Raw genomic sequence first — 20,676 nt, 5'->3', positions numbered from 1 at the left:
TTCTGAGTTATTATTTGTATCTGGTATAAAATTGGATTGAAGTTAATGATTTTTGCACATGGATATCCAATTGTTCAGCACCATTTATTGGAAAAGATTATCCTTTCTTCACTGAGTTGACTTTGCACCATCATTTAAAAAAATCTGATGTCTATATATGTCTGCTTGTAGTTCTGGACTCTATATATGTCTGTCTCTGTGCTAATACCATACTGTTTGGATTACTATAGCTTTATCATAAGTCTTTTTCAAAGTTGTTTTGGCTGTTCTAGGTTCTTTGTATTTCTATATGAACTTCATGTTCATATGGAAATGTCAGTTTCTGTTAAAAAAAGAAAAAGTCCCATTGGGGTTTTGATTGGGATTGCATTGACTCTATATATCAGTTTGAGACTGACAGCTTAACAGTTTTGATTCTTCTGACCTGACCCATGAATATGGTATATCTTTAGTTTTCTGTAGGTCTGTAATTTCTCTCAGCAGTGTCTTATGGTTTTCTATGTACATGTCTTTCATATATATATATATATACATACACATATGTATGTGTATACACATACATACATATACATATGTATGTGTATACACATACATACATATACATACATATACATATGTATGTGTATACACATACATACGTATACATATGTATGTGTATACACATACATACATATACATGTGTATACATATACATACACATATGTATGTGTATACATATACATACATATACATACACATACATATGTATGTGTATACATATACATACATATACATACACATACATATGTATGTGTATACATACACATACACATACATATGTATGTGTATACATATGTATGTACATATACATACATATACATATGTATGTGTATGTATATGTGTGTGTGTGTGTGTGTATGTTTGTATATATATATATTTTAGAGACAAGATCTCATTCTGTTGCCCAGGCTGGAGTCTAGTGGCACCATCATAGCTCACTGTAACCTTAAACTCCTGGGCTTAAATGATCCTCCCGCTGCAGCCTCCCCAGTAGCTAGGACTACAGGCATGTGCCACCATGCTTGGCTAATTTTTTAATTTTTCTGGAGACAGGGCCTTGCCATATTGCCGAGACTGGTCTCAAACTTCTCACTTCAACCTATCGTTCCACCTTGGCCTCCCAAAGTGTTGGGATTATCAGTATGAGCCACCATACCTGGCCTTGTATATTTTTAAAAACAGGATTTGTCCCTAAGTAGTACATATTGTTTGGTGCTGTTGTAATTGGTGTTTTTAAAAATTGTCAGTTTCTGATTATTCTTTAATAGTGTATAAAAATACAGTTTTTTAATACTGATCTTATATCCTGCAACTTTACTAAATTCACTAAATTTTAACAAGCTTTTTTTTTATAGATCTCATTGGATTTTTTACATAGATGACTATGTTGTGTGTGAATAAGGACAGTTTTCTTTCTTTCTTTCCAATCTGTTTGCCTTTTTTTCTTTTTCTCACCTGATTGTACTGGCCAGATAATGTTGAAAATAAGCAAGACTTGTTTCTGATTTAGGAGAAATGTGTTCAGTCCTTTAACTATTAAGTATTTGTTAACTATAGGTGTTTTTTGTAGATACCCTTTATCAAGTTGAAGAAGTCCCTTTCTTGTGTTAGTTTATAGAGCTTTAATTAGGAATGGATGTTGGATTTGTGAAAAAAAATGTTATTCTGTGTCTTATAGTTGAGACTAAGTTGAAGTAATTTATTTGAGTTCAGTCTTATTTTCTAAAGTAGAAAATCAGTGCTGATTTTTCCCCAATTATTGCTTTAGTGACATGCTACCAATTTTGATATGTTTATTTTCATTAATTTGAAAATATTTTCTACTTTTTTGATTTTTTTCTTTGATCCATGGTTTACTCACCACGTATGTATGTTATTTAGTTCCCAATTATTTTGGGATTTTTCCAGATATCTTTCTGTCATTGATTTCTATATTAATTCTGTTGTGTTCAGAAAACGTACTTTATATGACTTGAATTCTTTCAAATTTATTGCTACTTGTTTTATGGCTCACAGTGCAGCCTATTTTTAAAATGTTCCATGTGCACTTGCAAATAATGTGTTTTCCTGCTGCTGTTTGGTAGAGTAGTCTTTAAATGTCTGTTAGGTCAGATTGACTTATAATGTAATTCAGGTCTCATATATATATATATATATATTTTTTTTTTTTTTGAGACAGAGTCTCGCTCTGTCGCCCAGCCTGGAGTGCAGTGGCGCAACCTCGGCTCACTGCAAGCTCCGCCTCCCGGGTTCACGCCATTCTCCTGCCTCAGCCTCTCCGAGTAGCTGGGACTACAGGCGCCCGCCACCACGCCCGGCTAATTTTTTGTATTTTTAGTAGAGACGGGGTTTCACCGTGGTCTCGATCTCCTGACCTCGTGATCTGCCCGCCTCGGCCTCCCAAAGTGCTGGGATTACAAGCGTGAGCCACCGCGCCCGGCTAGGTCTCTTATATTTTTTATTTTCTGTCTGCTTGTTCTGTCAGTTATTGAAGGGGGGTATTAAAACCTCCAACAGAAATTGTAGATTTGTATATTTCTTCTTGCAGTTCTATTTTTGCTTGGTGTATTTTAAAGCTCAGTTATTAGGAGGATAAATGTTCAGGATTGTTATGGCTTCTTGATTAACTGACCCTTTTGTCATTATGAAATGACCTCCTTTATTTGTGATAACATGCTTTGTTCTGAAATCTGCTTTTTCTGATATTAAAATAGCTATTGGAGTTTTCTTAGCATGGTATATCTTTTTGCTTTTTCCATTATTTTACTTTTAATTAGTTTGTATCTTTATATTTAGAATGTTTTTCTTATAGGCGGCATGTAATTGGTTCTTTTCTTTTTATCTAATTTGACAATCACTACCTTTTAATTGAGGTGTTTAGATCATTTGCCTTCAGTGTGATTTATTGTGGTTTAGTTGAAATCTGTCATCTTGCTATTCATTTTCTGTATTTCCCATCTGTTTTTGTTCTTCTTTCCCTCTTTTACTGCCTTTTTGAGATTTTTAAAAAATGATATGCCTTATCTCTTTAGTTTCTTTAGTAGCTTTAAGTTTTTGTTTTGTTTTAGGATTTGTAGTATACATCTTTAACTTGTATCAGCTACCTTTGAGTGATACTGTAACACTTTGCAGTATCATTTAAAAAATTTAAATAATATGAAAGCATCTTGTATATTTACCCATCTAGTTAACCTTTCCTATGCCCTTAATTTTGTCTGATGTTATTTGCCTTCTGCTTGAAGGACTTCTTTTAACATGACTTTAGTGTGGGTCTGCTGTTGGCAAATTCTAATTTTGTCTGAAGAAGTCTTTATTTCACCTTTGTTTTTGAAAAAGATATTTGAAGTGAGTATATAATTGTAGATCGATATTCTTTCAGCAGTACAAAGATGTTGCTCCACTGTTACCTCACTTTATTGCTTTTCATGAGAAATCTGATATTATCTTTGTCTTTGTTTCTGTGTATGTAATATGTTTTTTCCCCCTCTGGCTACTTTTTTTTTTTTCTTTGAGACAGTGTTTCGCTCTTGTTACCCAGGCTGGAGTGCAGTGGCATGATATTGGCTCACCACAACCTCCGTCTCCCAGGTTCAAGAGATTCTCCTGCCTCAGCCTCCAGAGTAGCTGGGATTACAGGCATGCCCCACCATGCCCGGCTAATACTATATTTTTAGTAGAGATGGGGTTTTACCATATTGGTCAGGCTGGTCTAAAACTCCTGACCTCTGATGATCCACTGCCTCAGCCTCCCAAAATGCTGGGATTATAGGCATGAGCCACCACACCCAGCCTAGGTTGCAGACTTTACGACACTTAACCTAAATACTTCAGCACCATCTCCTAAAGACAGAAGAATAGTGTTCTTCTTTATAACTATAGTACCATTATCATGTCTAAGAAAATCAGTAGTAATTTTTTTTTTTTTTTTTTTTTTGAGACTGAGTCTCACTCTGTCGCCCAGCAGGATGGAGTGCAGTGGTTCACCACAACCTCTGCCTCCCTGGTTCAAGCGATTCTCCTGCCTCAGCCTCCCGAGTAGCTGGGATTACAAGCATGAGCCACCATGCCTGGCTAATTTTGTATTTTTAGTAGAGACAGGGTTTCTCCATGTTGGTCAGGCTGGTCTCGAACTCCTGATCTCAGGTGATCCGCCCACCTCGGCCTCCCAAAGTGCTGGGATTACAGGTGTGAGCCACTGCGCCCAGCGCCCTCTGGCTACTTTGAAGATTTTCTTGTTATCACTGGTTTGAGCAATTTGATTGTCGTGGACCTTGGTGTAGTTTTTCTCTGTGTTTCTTTTGTTGAGGATTTCTTAAGCTTTTTTGATTTGTGGCTTTATAGTTTTCATCAAATTTTGAAAAACTTTGTCCATTATTTCTTCAACTATCCAATGAACCCCCCTCCCTGCCGACCTTTAGACACTCTATTTACTCACTTATTAGGCTCTTTGAAGTTCCACAGCTCACTGCTACTCTTTTCATTTTTTTCTTTTAGTTCCTGTTGCTATGTCTTGAAGTTCACTACTGTTTTATTTTGCTATGTCTTTTCTGCTCTTAATCCCATTAAATATATTTTTAATCTCAGACATTATATTTTTCGGCTCTAGATGTTTAATTTGGGGCTTTTTATATCTTGCATATCTCTACTTTTTGAACATATAGAATACAGTTATAATAACTGTTTTAATGTTTTTGTCAGCTGTGTCTAACATCTGTGTTAGTTCTGGATTGGTTTCGATTATTCACCCCATAATGATTATGGGGTGTTTTCCCGCTTCTTTGTAGCTTGGTAATTTTTATTTTTATTTTATATATATTTTATTTTTATTTTTAATTTTATATTTTTAATTTTGAATGGTAATTTTTGATTAGATGGTAGCCATTGTGAATTTCGATGTTTTTCAATTCTACAAATATTCTTCAGCTTTTTTCCTGGGATGCACTTATGTGGAAACAGTTGATCCTCTAGTTTTTGCTTTTATGATCTTTTGCTTTTTTCAGTCTGAGGCTAATTACTTTCCACTACTGTGGTATGACATTGTGGATATCCTACCTAATACTCTGTGAATTAATAGTTTTCTCAGTTGGACTAGTGGAAACAGGTACTGTTTCTGGCCCTCTGTGAGTGCTGGCAGTATTCTCTAATCTACTGGTGTCCAACCCTTTGAATGTGAGGACTTTTTTGGTGGCAGATATCATGAAAATTATGCATAGACCTTTTTTTTTTTTAAGCTCATCAGCTGTTGTTAGTGTTAGTGTATTTTATGGGTGGCCCAAGACAATTCTTCTTCTTTCAGTGTGGCCCAGGGAAGCCAAAAGGTTGGACACCCGTGCTGTAATCCATCTGGATTATTTCTTCTTCTGGTCTTTGGTATTTCACTCACTTGCATTTACTTTTCAGTACTCTGCTGAAGACCTGAGGGGCACACTGTGCAGATCTCCAGGCACCTCTCTTTGTGCCGCTTTTTTCTGTACTTTTTCCTATGAACTCTAAATGCCTTGATTGCCTTGACTGAGCTCTATGCTCAATCTCAACTCAGTGTTTGCCAAGTTGTGCCTGGATTCTGTTTCTGTAGAGCGCTAAACTAGGGTCAAGTCACAGTGCTCACCACCTTTGTTTACTTTCTCACAGGGATCACCGTCCTTCCTGACTGCAAATTCAGTGTTTGAAAACTTTTTTTTTTCTTTTTTAAAATACAGGGATGGAGTCTCGCTATGTTGCCCAGGTTGGTCTTGAGCTCCTGGCATCAAGTGATCCTCCTGCCTCAGCCTCCTAAAGTGTTAGGATTACAGGCGTGAGCCACCATGCCTGGCCTGTTTCTTCTATTTTTCTGTGTTTTAGTCTTTTTAGGTGGAAGGGTAAATCCTAGCTCCTTTTACTTCAGTTTGGGTAGAGGGGGAAGTTCCTGCTCTGCTTTTTATTTTTTTCATCACACTTCTAATTATTCTGTATAATTTAATTATGATTCTTAATTAATTTCAGTTTCCTTTACTATTTCTCCTTTTTTGTTTAGCAGCATATACATTTTTCTCAATATTTCTCTATAATATAAGCACCATAATTTAGGGATTTTTTAAGCGATATATCTGAAGCTTAGCTTGTAGTCAGTAAATATTTGTTGTTTCAGTATTGAATTGGAACACAAGTGAGATAAAGCTTTTATTCCCATAGGGCTTCATGGCACATGGTAAATGGTTAATGAACACAGTTATTTTCATCTAGCATAGTATGGGGCAGAGATGTTATTTTATTAAAAAAGAAATCTTGAGTCAGACATGGTAGCTTATGACTATAATTCCAGCACTTTGGGAGGCCAAAGCAGGAGGAATGCTTGAGCCCAGGATTGGAGGCTGCAATGAGCCATGATTGTGCCATTATACTCCAGTTTGGGAGACAGAGTGAGACCCTTTCTCGGGGAGCGTGGTGGGTGAATATTTGATTAATTGTATGAGTAAATCTGTGGACCTTTCTTCAGCAAATTTTTCTTACCAGCTAATGGCATTAACAGAGACAGAGACCTTATAGGAGAAAGTGGCTAAATGTATATGATCTTAGATACCATTTATTAAGCACTTACTATGCACCAGCAATTGTTTCTCACTAAATTTGCATATTGTGGTATACTGTGGTATGCAAATTTTCTAGCAACCGTAAATGACAAGTTTCAAACCCAGGGATTTTTGTTTGTTTTCTTAAACTTTTTGGCAAGAAAAACCCAGGTTTTCAACCATTACACTTTCTTCACTTATTTAGTAGGAAGTTAGTAAGATTTTAAACAAAGAAGTAAATTTAAATTGGTGTGGTAGAGCTCATTCAGCATGGGGAACATCTGGTTTTTTTGGTATCTTTATCTTTTGCTTTACACAATTCCTGGTATATAGTACCTGCTTGTAATTGGAGAAGATAATGAAGTAACCTACCAGACAAAAGAAACAAATTAATCGTATATATAATATTGGATATACTGATAGAAATAAAGTGTAACACCGCACTGTCAATACTAGACAGATCAACGAGACAGAAAATTAACAAGGATATTCAGGACTTGAACTCAGCTCTGGACCAAGCGGACCTAATAGACATCTACAGAACTCTCCACCCCAAATCAACAGAATATATATTCTTCTCAGCACCTCATTGCACTTATTCTAAAATTGACCACATAATTGGAAGTAAAACACTCCTCAGCAAATGCAGAAGAACAGAAATCATAACAAACAATCTCTCAGACCACAGTGCAATCAAATTAGAACTCAGGAATAAGAAACTCACTCAAAACTGCACAACTACTTGAAAACTGAACAACCTGCTCTTGAATGACTACTGGGTAAATAACGAAATGAAGGCAGAAATAAAGATGTTCTTTGAAACCAGTGAGAACGAAGACACAATGTACCAGAATCTCTGGGACACATTTAAAGCAGCGTGTAGAGGGAAATTTATAGCACTAAATGCCCACAAGAGAAAGCAGTAAGGATCTAAAATTGACACCCTAACATCAAAATTAAAAGAACTAGAGAAGCAACAGCAAATTCAAACACTAGCAGAAGACATGAAATAACTAAGATCAGAGCAGAACTGAAGGAGATAGAGACACAAGAAACCCTTCAAAAAATTAATGAATCCAGGAGCTTGTTTTTGAAAATATCAACAAAATAGACTTCTAGCCAGACTAATAAAGAAGAAAAGAGAGAAGAATCAAATAGATGCAATAAAAAAAGATACAGGGGATATCACCACTCATCCCACAGATATACAAACTACCATCAGAGAATACTATAAACGCCTCTACACAAATAAACTAGAAAATCTAGAAGAAATGGATAAATTCCTGGACACATAACACCCTCCCAAGTCTAAGCCAGGAAGAAGTCGAATCCCTCAATAAACCAATAAGAAGTCCTGAAATTGAGGCAGTAATTAATAGCCTACCAACCAAAAAAAGTACAGGACTAGACGGATTCACAGCTGAGTTCTACCAGAGATACAAAGAGGAGCTGGTGCCATTCCTTCTGAAACTATTCCAAACAATAGAAAAAGAGGGACTCCTCCCTAACTCATTTTATGAGGTCAGCATCATCCTGATATCAAAGCCTGGCAGAGACACAACAAAAAAAGAAAATTTCAGGCTAATATCCCTGATGAACATTGATGCGAAAATCCTTAATAAAATACTGGCAAAACGAATGAATCCAGCAGCACATCAAAAGCTTATCTGCCACGAGCAAGTTGGCTTCATACCTGGGATGCAAGGCTGGTTCAACATACGCAAATCAATCAACGTAATCCATCACATAAACAGAACCAGTGATAAAAACCACATGATAATCTCAATAGATGCAGAAAAGGCCTTCAATAAAATTCAACACCCCTTCATGCTAAAAATTCTCAATAAACTAGATATCGATGGAACGTATCTCAAAAAATTAAGAGCTATTTAGGACAAACCCACAGCCAATGTCATACTGAATGGGCAAAAGCTGGAAGCATTCTGTTTGAAAACTGGCACAAGACAAGGATGTCCTCTCTCACCACTCCTATTCAACATGGTATTGGAAGTTCTGGCCAGGGCAGTCAGGCAAGAGAAAGAAATAAAGGGTATTCAAATAGGAAGAGAGGAAGTCAAATTTTCTCTGTTTGCAGATGACATGATTGTATATTTAGAAAACCCCATCATCGGCCGGACCCAGTGGCTCACGCCTGTAATCCCAGCACTTTGGGAGGCCGAGGCGGGCGGATCACGAGGTCAGGAGATCGAGACCATCCTGGCTAACACGGTGAAACCCCGTCTCTACTAAAAAAAAAAAAAAAAAAAATACAAAAACAAACAAAAAAAGAAAACCCCATCGTCTCAGCCCAAAATCTCCTTAAGCTGATAAGCAACTTCAGCAAAGTCTCAGGATACAAAATCAATGTGCAAAAATCACAAGCATTCCTATACACCAGTAACAGACAGAGAGCCAAATCATGAGTGACCTCTTATTCACAATTGCTACTAAGAGAATAAAATACCTAGAAATACAACTTACAAGGGATGTGAAGGACTTCTTCAAGGAGAACTACAAACCGCTGCTCAAGGAAATAAGAGAGAACACAAACAAATGGAAAAACATTCCATGCTCATGGATAGGAAGAATCAATATCATGAAAATGGCCATACTGCCCAAAGTAATTTGTAGATGCAATGCTATTCCCATCAAGCTACCACTTACTTTCTTCACAGAATTGGAAAAAACTACTTTAAACTTCATATGGAATGAAAAAAGAGCCCACGTAGCCAAGACAATCCTGGGCAAGAAGAACAAAGCTGGAGGCATCATGCTACCTGACTTCAAACTATACTACAAGGCCACAGTAACCAAAACAGCACAATACTGGTACCAAAACCGATATATAGACCAATGGAAAAGAACGGAGGCCTCAGAAATAACACCACACATCTACAACCATCTGATCTTTGACAAACCTGATACACACAAGTAATGGGGGAAAGATTCCCTATTTAATCAATGGTGTTGGGAAAACTGGCTAGCCATATGCAGAAAACTGAAACAGGACCCCTTCCTTACACCTTATACAAAAATCCACTCAAGATGGATCAAAGACTTAAATGCAAGACCTAGGACCATAAAAATCCTAGTAGAAAACCTGGGCAATGCCATTCAGGACATAGGCATGGGCAAAGACTTCATGTCTAAAACACCAAAAGCAATGGCAACAAAAGCCAAAATTGACAAATGGGATTTAATTAAGCTAAAGAGCTTCTGCACAGCAAAAGAAACTATCACCAGAGTGAACAGGCAACCTACAGAATGGGAGAAAATTTTTGCAATCTATCCATCTGACAAAGGGCTAATATCCAGAATCTACAAAGAACATAAACAAATTTACAAGAAAAAAAGAACCCCATCAAAAAATGGGCAAAGGATATGAACAGAAACTTCTCAAAAGAAGACATTTATGCAGCCAACAGACATATGAAGAAATGCTCATCATCACTGGTCATCAGCGAAATGCAAATCAAAACCACAATGAGATACCATTTCACGCCAGTTAGAATGGCAATCACTAAAATGTCAAGAAACAACATATGCCGGAGAGGTTGTGGAAAAATAGGAATGCTCTTATGCTGTTGGTGGGAGTGTAAATTAGTTCAACCATTGTGGAAGACAGTGTGGCAATTTCTCAAGGGTCTAGAACTAGAAATACCATTTGACCCAGCAATCCCATTACTGGGTATATACCCAAAGGATTATAAATTAGCCTATGATACAGACACATGCACATGTATGTTTATTGCAGCACTATTCACAATAGCAAAGACTTGGAACCAACCCAAATGTCCATCAATGATAGACTGGATTAAGAAAATGTGGCACATATATACCATGGAATACTATGCAGCCATAAAAAAGGATGAGTTCATGTCCTTTGCAGGGACATGGATAAAGCTGGAAACCATCATTCTCAGCAAACTATCACAAGATCAGAAAACGAAACACCGCATGTTCTCACTTATAAGTGGGAGTTGAACAATGAGAACACATGGATACAGGGAGAGGAACATCACACACTGGGGCCTGCGGGGGGGTGGGAGGCTAGGGGAGGGATAACATTAGGAGAAATACCTCATGTAGATGATGGATTGATGGGTGCAGCAAACCACCATGGTGTGTGTATAACTATGTAACAAAACTGTACGTTCTGCACATGTACGCCAGAACTTAAAGTATAATGATAAAAAAAACGCAAGTAAGAGGTACCACTTGGGGAACCATCAGTTAAAACAGGTGATTTAACTGTTTCCCATCTGTGAAAATAGGAATAATAATAGTGTCAGCTTCATAGGGTTGTTGAGCAGATTAAATGAATTAACACACTTACAAAAAAAAAGAAATAGTTAAAGTGTGTACTTAATGATTTGCTTCTGTATAATGTCGAAGTTTGTTTTGTCATGACAGTATGTGAAACCTCTCTTTTCAGTACCTGGCACATCTTAGGGCTCCATGAATGTCTTTTCTTCTTTTCCCAATTTCATAAAATTGAGTAAAAGGTTATGTTTTAAAAGAAAATCGAGTAACAGTAGTGTTTTAAGAGAAAATAATTCATAGTATTCTGTTTGGAGATGGAGTTAGGGAAGAAATATAATGTAACAGTCTGATAATCTTCATTTTAACCTCTTCAGCCATTTATTTAAGCTTCTTTCTTATAGATGGATATTAACCTCTTAAAACTAAATAATATATTGAATATTTAATGGAGAAACTTTTATTATATAACGGTTGATGTCTTTTAAAATCTTGTTTTCCTAGCAGCAAAATTAGAATAGATAGAGAATTTGTATTGCTGATATGCAAAACCTAACAAATTATATTTAACCTAATAGGCTTTCATATTTCAGATTACAACTTTCACACCATACTTAAATACAAATATACAGACGTGGCTGACATATTCTACATCTCTGCGTGGCTTACTTGAAAAATAGAACAGTTGCTTAACTGGATGACTATCAAAATGGTCAACACAGATTGATGGGCTTGAGTGTAGCAGCCAGCGGGTATGCAGATGGTGGTGTCTGTACCGTTTGAGAAGAGATGGCTGAGTCTTTAAAATGATTTCATTGGAATGGCTTTGGTGGTGTTGCAGTAAAGGGCATCTATTCAATCTCAGGTGCTGTGCAGATGGCAAAGCCAAGATAATGTAGAAAAATGAGAAACAAGTGACCATTTAATGTACAGTAATGCATGATCTGCATCACAAATAAATGACGGTATTACATGCAGGAAACCTAGCCAGATGCCTGTACATTAAAACACATGACTCCTTGAAAGAATTAAGTACAGGCAATTTGCTCGGATTTTCTGCAGGCCTGCTGCATATTACATTAGGGTAGAGAGAACAAGAGATTAAGTGCTTTATTTATTGAAAATGTTTAGGTAAAGTTGGCAGTTATTTAAGCATAAACTGATCTCCATAAATATTTAAATTATCTCTTTGTAGAAAAAAAAATGGGGAAGGACAGCTGGCCTTAAAACAAAAGGATGTAAGGAGTATGATTATCTGGTGAACCTGTGAAAAATAGAACTTCTTTTGGCCTACATATTTTAATCTTGTAACATTTTCCACTAGGCAAAAGCTTTAAAAAAATTTTTAGGACTAGTGTGATAAAAGTATCTTTTTTTTTTTTTTTTTACTATGTAGGAATTAATAAATTCAAATATCAATGACATATGGAAATTTTAAAGTGGGAGGAGTTAATGTGTTGAGTGCTGTATGTAATGGGACCATTTTCACTGTAAAATGTTAAATTTTTGTTTTTCAGCTTAAAGAAAGTGGTTATTGTACAGGTCATGAACCAGATTCCCTGGAGTTCAGTACTGTAGGAGGATGGGTATCTACTCGGGCATCAGGCATGAAGAAGAATATCTATGGCAATATCGAGGACCTGGTAAATATTTTTCTAGTTATTATGTAATAATTGATTAGTATATAGATATTATTATAAAATGATTAGAAGCCTTTAAAAATTAAGAGTTGGGGCCGGGTATGGTGGCTGACACCTGTAATCCCAGCACTTTGGGAGGCCAAGGTGGGCAGATCATGAGGTCAGGAGATCAAGACCATCCTGGCTAACATGGTGAAACCCCGTCTCTACTAAAAATACAAAAAAAAATTAGTCGGGTGTCATGGCGGGCTCCTGTAGTCCCAGCTACTCGGGAGACTGAGGCAGGAGAATGGCATGAAACCTGGGAGGCGGAGCTTGTAGTGAGCCGAAATTGTGCCACTGCACTACAGCCTTGGGCGACAGAGTGAGACTCTGTCTCAAAAAAAAAAAAAAAAAAAAAAAAGAGTTGGATGGTAGATTCCGCCCTCCCATAAATATACTCGTTTTGACTGTAATAACATTGGACATGTATAGTAGAAAGTTAGTCAAAACACAGCTGTGGTCATTATTTAAGGATGCCCCTTTTCAGGTGACTACATTTTAAGCTTTGTAGATGTTTCACAGTATCCAGCTCATAAAATACAGTCAGCTCTCTATATCCACTGGTTTTGTATCCACAAATTCAACCAAATGCAGCTCAAAAATATCTGGAAAAAAAAAATAACAATACCACAGGGAAAATAATACAAAAAATGTAGTACAACAACAATTTACATAGTATTTACATTGTATTATTTATAAATATTCTAAAATGATTTAAAGCATAGGAGAGGATGTGCATAGGTTTTATGCAAATACTGTGCTGTTTTATGTAAGGGACTTGAGTACTATGGATTTTGTTATCCTCGAAGGTCCTAGAACCAGTTCTGTGGGGATACTGAGGGATGTCTGTATACAAATACTATTTTACAAGCCTCGTGGAAATGAAGTCTTCAACTCTACTGTGATTTTAGTCCATTTACTTAGATGATTTTGTTTTTGCTACTCTGTTTCCTTAGGAGATTTTGGATTTTTCTGAAAGTAATTTTTCCTATATAGAATTAAAGAGACTGATTGAAATTGTTCTACCAAGTAGTGGTATGACCTGTCATGTTTTATGGGCACACTACTTTTTGTAGCTGATATGGTGCCACTTTGCTGGGAGTTAGTATAATAATAGTATATAACTCTGGGCACCCTAGTTAGGGATTAGGTATCATTTGTTGCCTTTTCAGTGATTAGTTGTGTGAATTTATACAAATTGGTTTACCTTTCTAAACTTCAGTTTCCTCTTCTGTAAAATAGAATAATGATATTTGCTGTATAGAATTATTGTGAGGAGTAAAGGACATAAAATGAAAACTCAAAATCTCTGGTGTGTAGTAGGTGCTTCATAAATGCTGTTTCCTTATCGTCAATATTTTCATAGTAGTTTAAAAGAACTTTAATTTGAGACTATTAAAGTGATGTTCCCAACATTATTCCTGGAGCTATTTAGCTTTGCTTTTGAAATCTAAAGTTTCCACATTTTCATCAATATCTTTGTTGATAGGAATTTTAAATCTTTAATAAAATATATTGGTTCTTTATAGTTAACACTGAGGAATTAAAAACTTTTGTCTATATTGTGAATACTTTTTAAATATTTTCATTATCCTATTTATTTTTCTTTATTCAAAGCATTTAGAAAAGCACATTTTTCTTTTTGCAATTAAAATAATCTAAATTCAGTTTTGGGGAGAAAATTTGATCCTTTTGCTATTGGATTATTAAGGACTTTATCAGAGTTAAGCAAATATTTGGTAAACAGCTACATTTAGCACTGCGAAATCATGTAATTTATTTTAATCGTTTTTTGGAGATATTTAAGGGATACAAATTATAAGTGTACATCCTACTGTAATTATTTGCATTAATAATTACTTAGCAAATTTTATTTTATTTTATTTTTTTGTTTGTTTTTGAGACAGAATTTCATTCTTGTTGCCCAGGCTGGAGTGCAGTGGCGCAATCTCAGCTCACCGCAACCTCTGCCTCCCGGGTTCAAGCGATTCTCCTGCCTCAGCCTCTGGAGTAGCTCGGATTACAGGCATGCGCCACCATGCCCAGCTAATTTTCTATTTTTAGTAGAGATAGGGTTTCTCCATGTTGGCCAGGCTGGTCTCGAACTCCTGACCTGAGGTAATCCTCCCACCTCGGCCTCTCAAAGTGCTGGAATTACAGGCATGAGCCACTGTGCCCAGCCAGCCATTTTATTTTTAACTTAAATTTTTAACTCTGCAATATATAGTATCCTCTGAAGCTGTCTTAATTTATATTGTTTGCTTTTGTGAAAATTTTCTAAAGTTGATATTCTTTTAATACATGTAGCTACAATGGAACCCATGAAAAAATTAAAGAACGTGTTAATATATTTCTTAACATCAGTGCATATTTAATTAAAGCACAGTAAGTAATGATGCTCATAGCTTATTTAACTTTGAAAAAAGTTGAAGATAGTTGTTTAGTCCAAATTTTTTAAAAATTTAAAAGTTTTAACATCTGAAGAGTCAGAAGTCTGTGTACAATGGGATATACTTTTCATCTTAAATTCTGGTTCCCACTTGTTTTCAAGGTCATTTTAAGGAATTCCAACTATAGTCCGTCTCAAATACTTCTTAATTTAGTGAATGTCTCTTCACTAATGGATTTCCTGAGCATATCTGATTACACTTCCTTGTGCTAGTGTTACAGAGCTGAAGCTCATCACTATTAGCGGTAATCCACTGCTTCTATGAAAGGAGCCTTGCTACATTCTTCAGTTATGAAGCATTGTTAGAGGAAAAACATTGAACTCTGTAGTGACAAAACCAAACTAAAAATACTGGATCTTCACAAAAGAAAGTAAAGTATGATGCAGTGAGCATTTCATTTTGAAGAATTTTCTGAAGAAAATGCTTCTTTTAAAATTATAATTGTGAATAGACAATTCAAGCAATTAGAAACTTATTTTTTATTTAAAAATATTCATTACAGAAGTATAAAAAATGTATGCTATAGCTGGGCATGGTAGTTCACACCTGTAATCCCAGCACTTTGAGAGGACAAGGCTTGAGGCCAGGAGTTGGAGACCAGCCTGGGCAACAGAGCAAGACGTCATCTGTACAAAAAATTAAAAAATTAGCTGGGCATGGTAGCACATGCTTGTAGTTCTAGCTACTCAGGAGGCTGGAGTGGGATAATTGCTTGAGCCCAGGAGTTTGAAGTTACAGTGAGCTATCATCCCATCACTGCACTCCAGCCTGGGTGACAAAGCAAGACCCTATTTTTATTTTAAGTGTTCTATGTATATTAAATACATATCATTTTGAACACTTTTAACATCTTCATATTCATCCTTCTGTCATGGGGTTCTTGGGGTGTCACTTTTTTAGCCAGAAACCTCTGGCTGGCGGCATGTTTGCCCAAGTTTTGCTTGGGCCCACTGGGCTTGTTCAGCCCACTCGGCCTGGCAGGCTGTGCTTGGCTCATGCTACTGATCTGGATCCCATGCTTGCCAACGGCGATCCAGGCAGAGCAGTGAGGTGTGTGAATGAGTGAGTGTGGAGTCTGGCCACAGCACACAGCCAGGCACGCCAGCTGTGGCAGGATGGGCAGCTCCAGGCATCAGCTCCCTACAAGGCTGCGGCTGGACCAGGCATACTGCAAGCAGCTTCCATTGGTGGCACCAGGGAATGTGGTGGTGCCTGGAAGCTTGGAGATGCCAGGGACTGCAGAGCCCCAAAGAGTGTGCCATAGCCCTGGCTCAGGGAGCTCCTAGGTCTGGGCTCCTTGAAGGGCCACAGCTCTTCTCTCCTTCTCTTTCCTCTCTTTCCTTCTCATTGCCCTCCATGGGGTGAACAAGGGGCGTGTTTCAGCCCTGTTTGTGTTACAGCTCTTTCAGTTCCACCATTCGGCGGGTCCTGAGTTTTTGTCCCACATCCAGGAAGAATGAGGTATGCAGACAAGTGGAGGGTGAGCAAGGTGACGGATTGCTTTATTGAGTTGACAAAACAGCTCAGAGGAGACCCGTATTGGGTAGCTCCTTTCCGCAGGTAGGCCATCCTGATGAGCATCCAGCTCTCAGCAGAGAGCCCACAGTGGGTAGTTCCTCTCCACAGGCAGGGCGTCCTGATGAGTGTTTAGCCCTCAGGAGAGAGGAGACACACAGTGGGTAGCTCCTCTCCATAGGCAGGGCATCCTGATGAGTGTCAGCTCTCAGCAGAAAGGAGATCCACAGTGGGTAGCTCCTCTCCATAGGCAGGGCATCCTGATGAGTGTCAGCTCTCAGCAGAAAGGAGATCCACAGTGGGTAGCTCCTATCTGCAGACAGGTCATCCTGGCATCTGCCTAATTCTGGCAGAGTCCTGGGTTTTTATGGGGTTCAGAGGGGAGGAAGGGTGTGCTGATTGGTCCATGGGTGGTTATGGGCAATCCCAGAAAAGCATCATAAGTTCCCACTCCAGTCCATGGAACTGGCAGCCCAGTCCCCAGGCGTCAGGCCCTTCCTGGCTTGAAGGTGGGGTTTCACCAGGGACCGCCCATTTCCGCCCAGGAGCCTGTCTGCCTCCTGCCGCTGTTTATGGTGTCCAGATGCCCAGGCTGTTCATGCTAAGAGCCTCCTGCAGGCCAGTGCCAAGCTGCCCTCAGCCCGCACTTATCCTCCCTTCTATGCTCATTGGTGCCCAAAGTCCAGAGGGGGCTGAGGCAGCAGGGGGTGGCATGTCTGCACTACCCTGAGCATGCGCACACCTGGCTGGGTTGCGAGCAGGCTCGGCCTCAACTTTTCTCCAAGATTGGAGCAGAAGCTGGAATGGGGAGAAGCCAGGCGGTGGAAGCAGGCACTTCTGAGCCTGCAGGGGCCGGGGGCTTCCCAGGCCCCCAAGAGTGTAGAGATGCCTGGGTCTGCAGCCGCAGCTGGGTGGCTGCAGCTGTGTCCAGGAGGGTGGGATTCCTGCGTGCTTCTGGCCCCCAAGAGCACAGGGATGCCTGGGTCCAGAGCCACAGCTGGGCTGCCACAGCTGCACTCAGGAGTGCGCGGTTTTGCTCTGCCAACTAGGAAGGGAGTGGGGCTTCTACCTGTTTCCAGCTCCCGTTGGCTCACAGCCCTGGTCATGCCACCCCCTCTGCAGCCGATGTCTTTGCAGCAGCCACTCCAGATGGGCTGCTGGTGCCATCACTTCTAGAACCGTTTCTAGACATGCGATAAGCACATGAATATATTTAGTTTTTAATATAAAAAAGAGGACCATATGTGTTTAATCTGCTCTTTAAATTATGTCATCAATATATTAACATGTAAATGAACAGGTTTGCACCATCGTTTTTAAAGAGTTATGTAATTCTTTTATTGAGAATGCATGGTTTATTTAACTCCCTCTTAATGAACATTAAAATTCTTGATTTCAAAATTACAGAAAATAAAGGGAAAATATTCTTTTTAAAATTTCTTTGGTATACATCTTTAATCATTTTCTTTGGGTAAGCTCCTTTAGTCGATTTGTTGGATCAAGAAGTTTATACATTTTAGACTTTGGATCCTTACAGCCAAATTGCCTTAGAACAATTTTGTACCAATTGACATTCTCACTAACACCATGAGAATCTTTGTATTTTACTGGACGTTTTATTTATGTTTTTGTATTTTGTTAATTGCTAATGAATGTAAACTTTTAAAGGGTCCTCATTGGCAATTTTTATTTTGTATTTTGTGAATTGCTTATTGATGTTCTCTGCTCATTTCCTTCAATAATAAATAGACTGTTGTTATTTATCTGTCCAAAATTCATTCTAAAAATATTTTGGATTTTTACCTAACCACTTCTGATTCAGATCTCAGGAACTATTTTTAGAGTGATCCTCCTTCCCTAGTATACTTACTTTCTCATTTGTATGAGTCACACATCTCTTTCCTTCTCTTAAATTCAGTCATTGTTTCTACTGCTTCATCCCAATTTGACCTTATCATAATTAATATTTAATTCTTTTCACTGTTTTCTACTAAGTGGGATTGAAGGTGGGGATAAAGGGAGAATAATTTTTTTCTTAGAATTCTAAGTGTCTAGATTAGTGCCTGACCTGAATAATATGCTTCATAAAGGTTATGATTATTGCTTAGTTTTTGAGTCCTTTAGTTCTGTGCCATATGGATAACCCTAAATTTGGTTTAAATAAATGTGTTATTCTGTTGTTCTTAAGATAATAAATATACTTAAACCACTTTAAATCAAGAGATGTACAATCTTAGAATGGTTTTTCCCTCTTTTAAGGTTATATACAAATTTAACTTTAGTCTAAAAATTACTAAAAGATACCAGAATTCTTAAAAGCATCACAATTTATTACTTAACCCAATACTTTAAAAGTAGGTTTTACATAAATATATATAAATATCTGTACATAGACACACATTCACTAACAGATGTCTAGAATTTACATCGTGTATTGTATTAAACAGGTGGTTCATATAAAAATGGTAACACCTAGAGGTATAATAGAAAAAAGCTGTCAAGGACCTCGTATGTCAACAGGCCCTGATATCCATCACTTCATCATGGGATCTGAAGGTAAATATAACCGTAAATTTATTAAGAAAAAATACAGGTTAGTCATGCAGTTTTGTGAAAATCTTTATATTGTGACATCAGATCTTTGAAAGACATGTTTTATAGGTTTAAGGAATTTTTTAAATTTTTATTATTTTAAGACTATAAAGTTTTATTATGAGAACATCTGATTAAACTTCCTCTTACATTTTGCTTTTTTATGTTTCTAGAGACAGCTTGATCTTTTAATTTTTATTTTAGAATTTTTAATGAATTTCAGGAAAAGTGGTCATTAGGATTTAAAATGGTTTATTTTGACATTTTGTATTATAGTATTCTTAAATCTTGTCAGAATTATCGGGGGAAAGGATTAATAAAGCATTATCTTATTGTCTTGTCTTTCTATAATTATGTATTTTATAAATTTAATTACTATTAGAAGTGGAATTTAAAATTCTGCTGGTTCACATATATTTTTAACTTTTGTTGGTCTTTTAATTTTTCACTACACAAACAGTATCATTTGCTTGGTTACTTAATGCTGGGTAGATTTGAATGTAGTTCATCTCATCTAAAACATTTAAGTCCTGTGCAGATCTGGAAAGAAGTAACCTTAAAATAATTATTATGTAGGCATGGTGAATTGTATGGATAAAGTAAACATGGGCTTATTTTTCAGTTTTTAGGGTGGGAGAGGGACATTCCTTAAATTCAGAGAAATAAATTAAAATGAACAAGTGTTTCTAGATTAACAGAGGAGCTCATTATTCACTTCAGAAGGTGGTCCAAGCTGCAGAAGATATATTTTGGTAACATTTAGCTATATTCATGAATAAAAGAGCAGGTACAATAAACTAAGATGTTAGGCATAAATTCTATTCTTTGACAGTAACATCATCAAAGAGGGAAAGTATAATAAACTATGTTTCTTAGTGATGTGGTAGAGATCAGTTGTTTGGCTGATGACCAGTAGTATTGCTTAGATGTTTTTCATGGTAACCAATGACAGACCTTTGTCAAGGTATCTCACCAGTTTACTCAGTTTGTTCCTTTTCTGATCAGCATACTCTTCTATGAAAAAACAAAACTAAATTTGTAATAAGAAAAATAATCCTAAATTCATTTAAAATAATGTAGTTACTTAATATTATTCTGGGACTTCTTATACTAATGCATCATCTACAAATTAGAGGAATGTAACTTTTTGCCATTAGAAGTCAAGTTGAATAACAAAAATAGCTATTAAAACTCATAATTTTTCATTACATTATTGATATTTACATAATTGGAGTCAACTCTATAAATATAAATAATTTTTTTTCAAATAGCCACATTATACTTTTTTTTCTCCCGTCAGTTAGCCTTTTAAAAATTCTAGTTGCTAGACATTATGCTGGGACATTTGAGACAGATAATAACAGACAGTTACACAACAGCGTGACAAATTACATGATCAAGTAAAATGCAGAAGAAATATAAACAAGATGAAGTTGATAGGTGCTTACAAAAGCTTCCCCAGAGAGGCCATACCTAAAGTGGTCTTTGAGGTTGATAAGAAGAAAATAATTACAGGTCAAGTTGAGGGAAGACAGAAGAGGGGAGTTGCCCTGCAGAATGACCATCATGTTGGTGGGCTTAGAAATGAGA

General features: G+C 37.1%; 1 protein-coding gene across 7 annotated transcripts in view; it reads left to right on the top strand.

Moving 5' to 3' along the window:
• Positions 1–20,676, top strand: part of AGPS (alkylglycerone phosphate synthase) — a 148,220-nt gene that overhangs the window by 58,768 nt on the left and 68,776 nt on the right. For all 7 annotated transcript variants that reach the window (XM_032755298.2, XM_032755299.2, XM_058440831.1 and 4 more), the window contains exons 9-10: positions 12,365–12,490; positions 18,942–19,050. In XM_032755298.2, the coding sequence (XP_032611189.2) occupies positions 12,365–12,490; positions 18,942–19,050 (235 nt within the window). The remainder of the gene's footprint in view (positions 1–12,364; positions 12,491–18,941; positions 19,051–20,676) is intronic.

This window comes from Hylobates moloch, unplaced genomic scaffold (genome assembly GCF_009828535.3).
Source record: "Hylobates moloch isolate HMO894 unplaced genomic scaffold, HMol_V3 SCAFFOLD_1, whole genome shotgun sequence".
In the NCBI taxonomy this organism is placed as follows: domain Eukaryota; kingdom Metazoa; phylum Chordata; class Mammalia; order Primates; family Hylobatidae; genus Hylobates; species Hylobates moloch.
The sequence above is the reverse complement of the archived record's forward strand: the minus strand, read 5'-3'. Positions and strand labels throughout refer to the sequence as shown.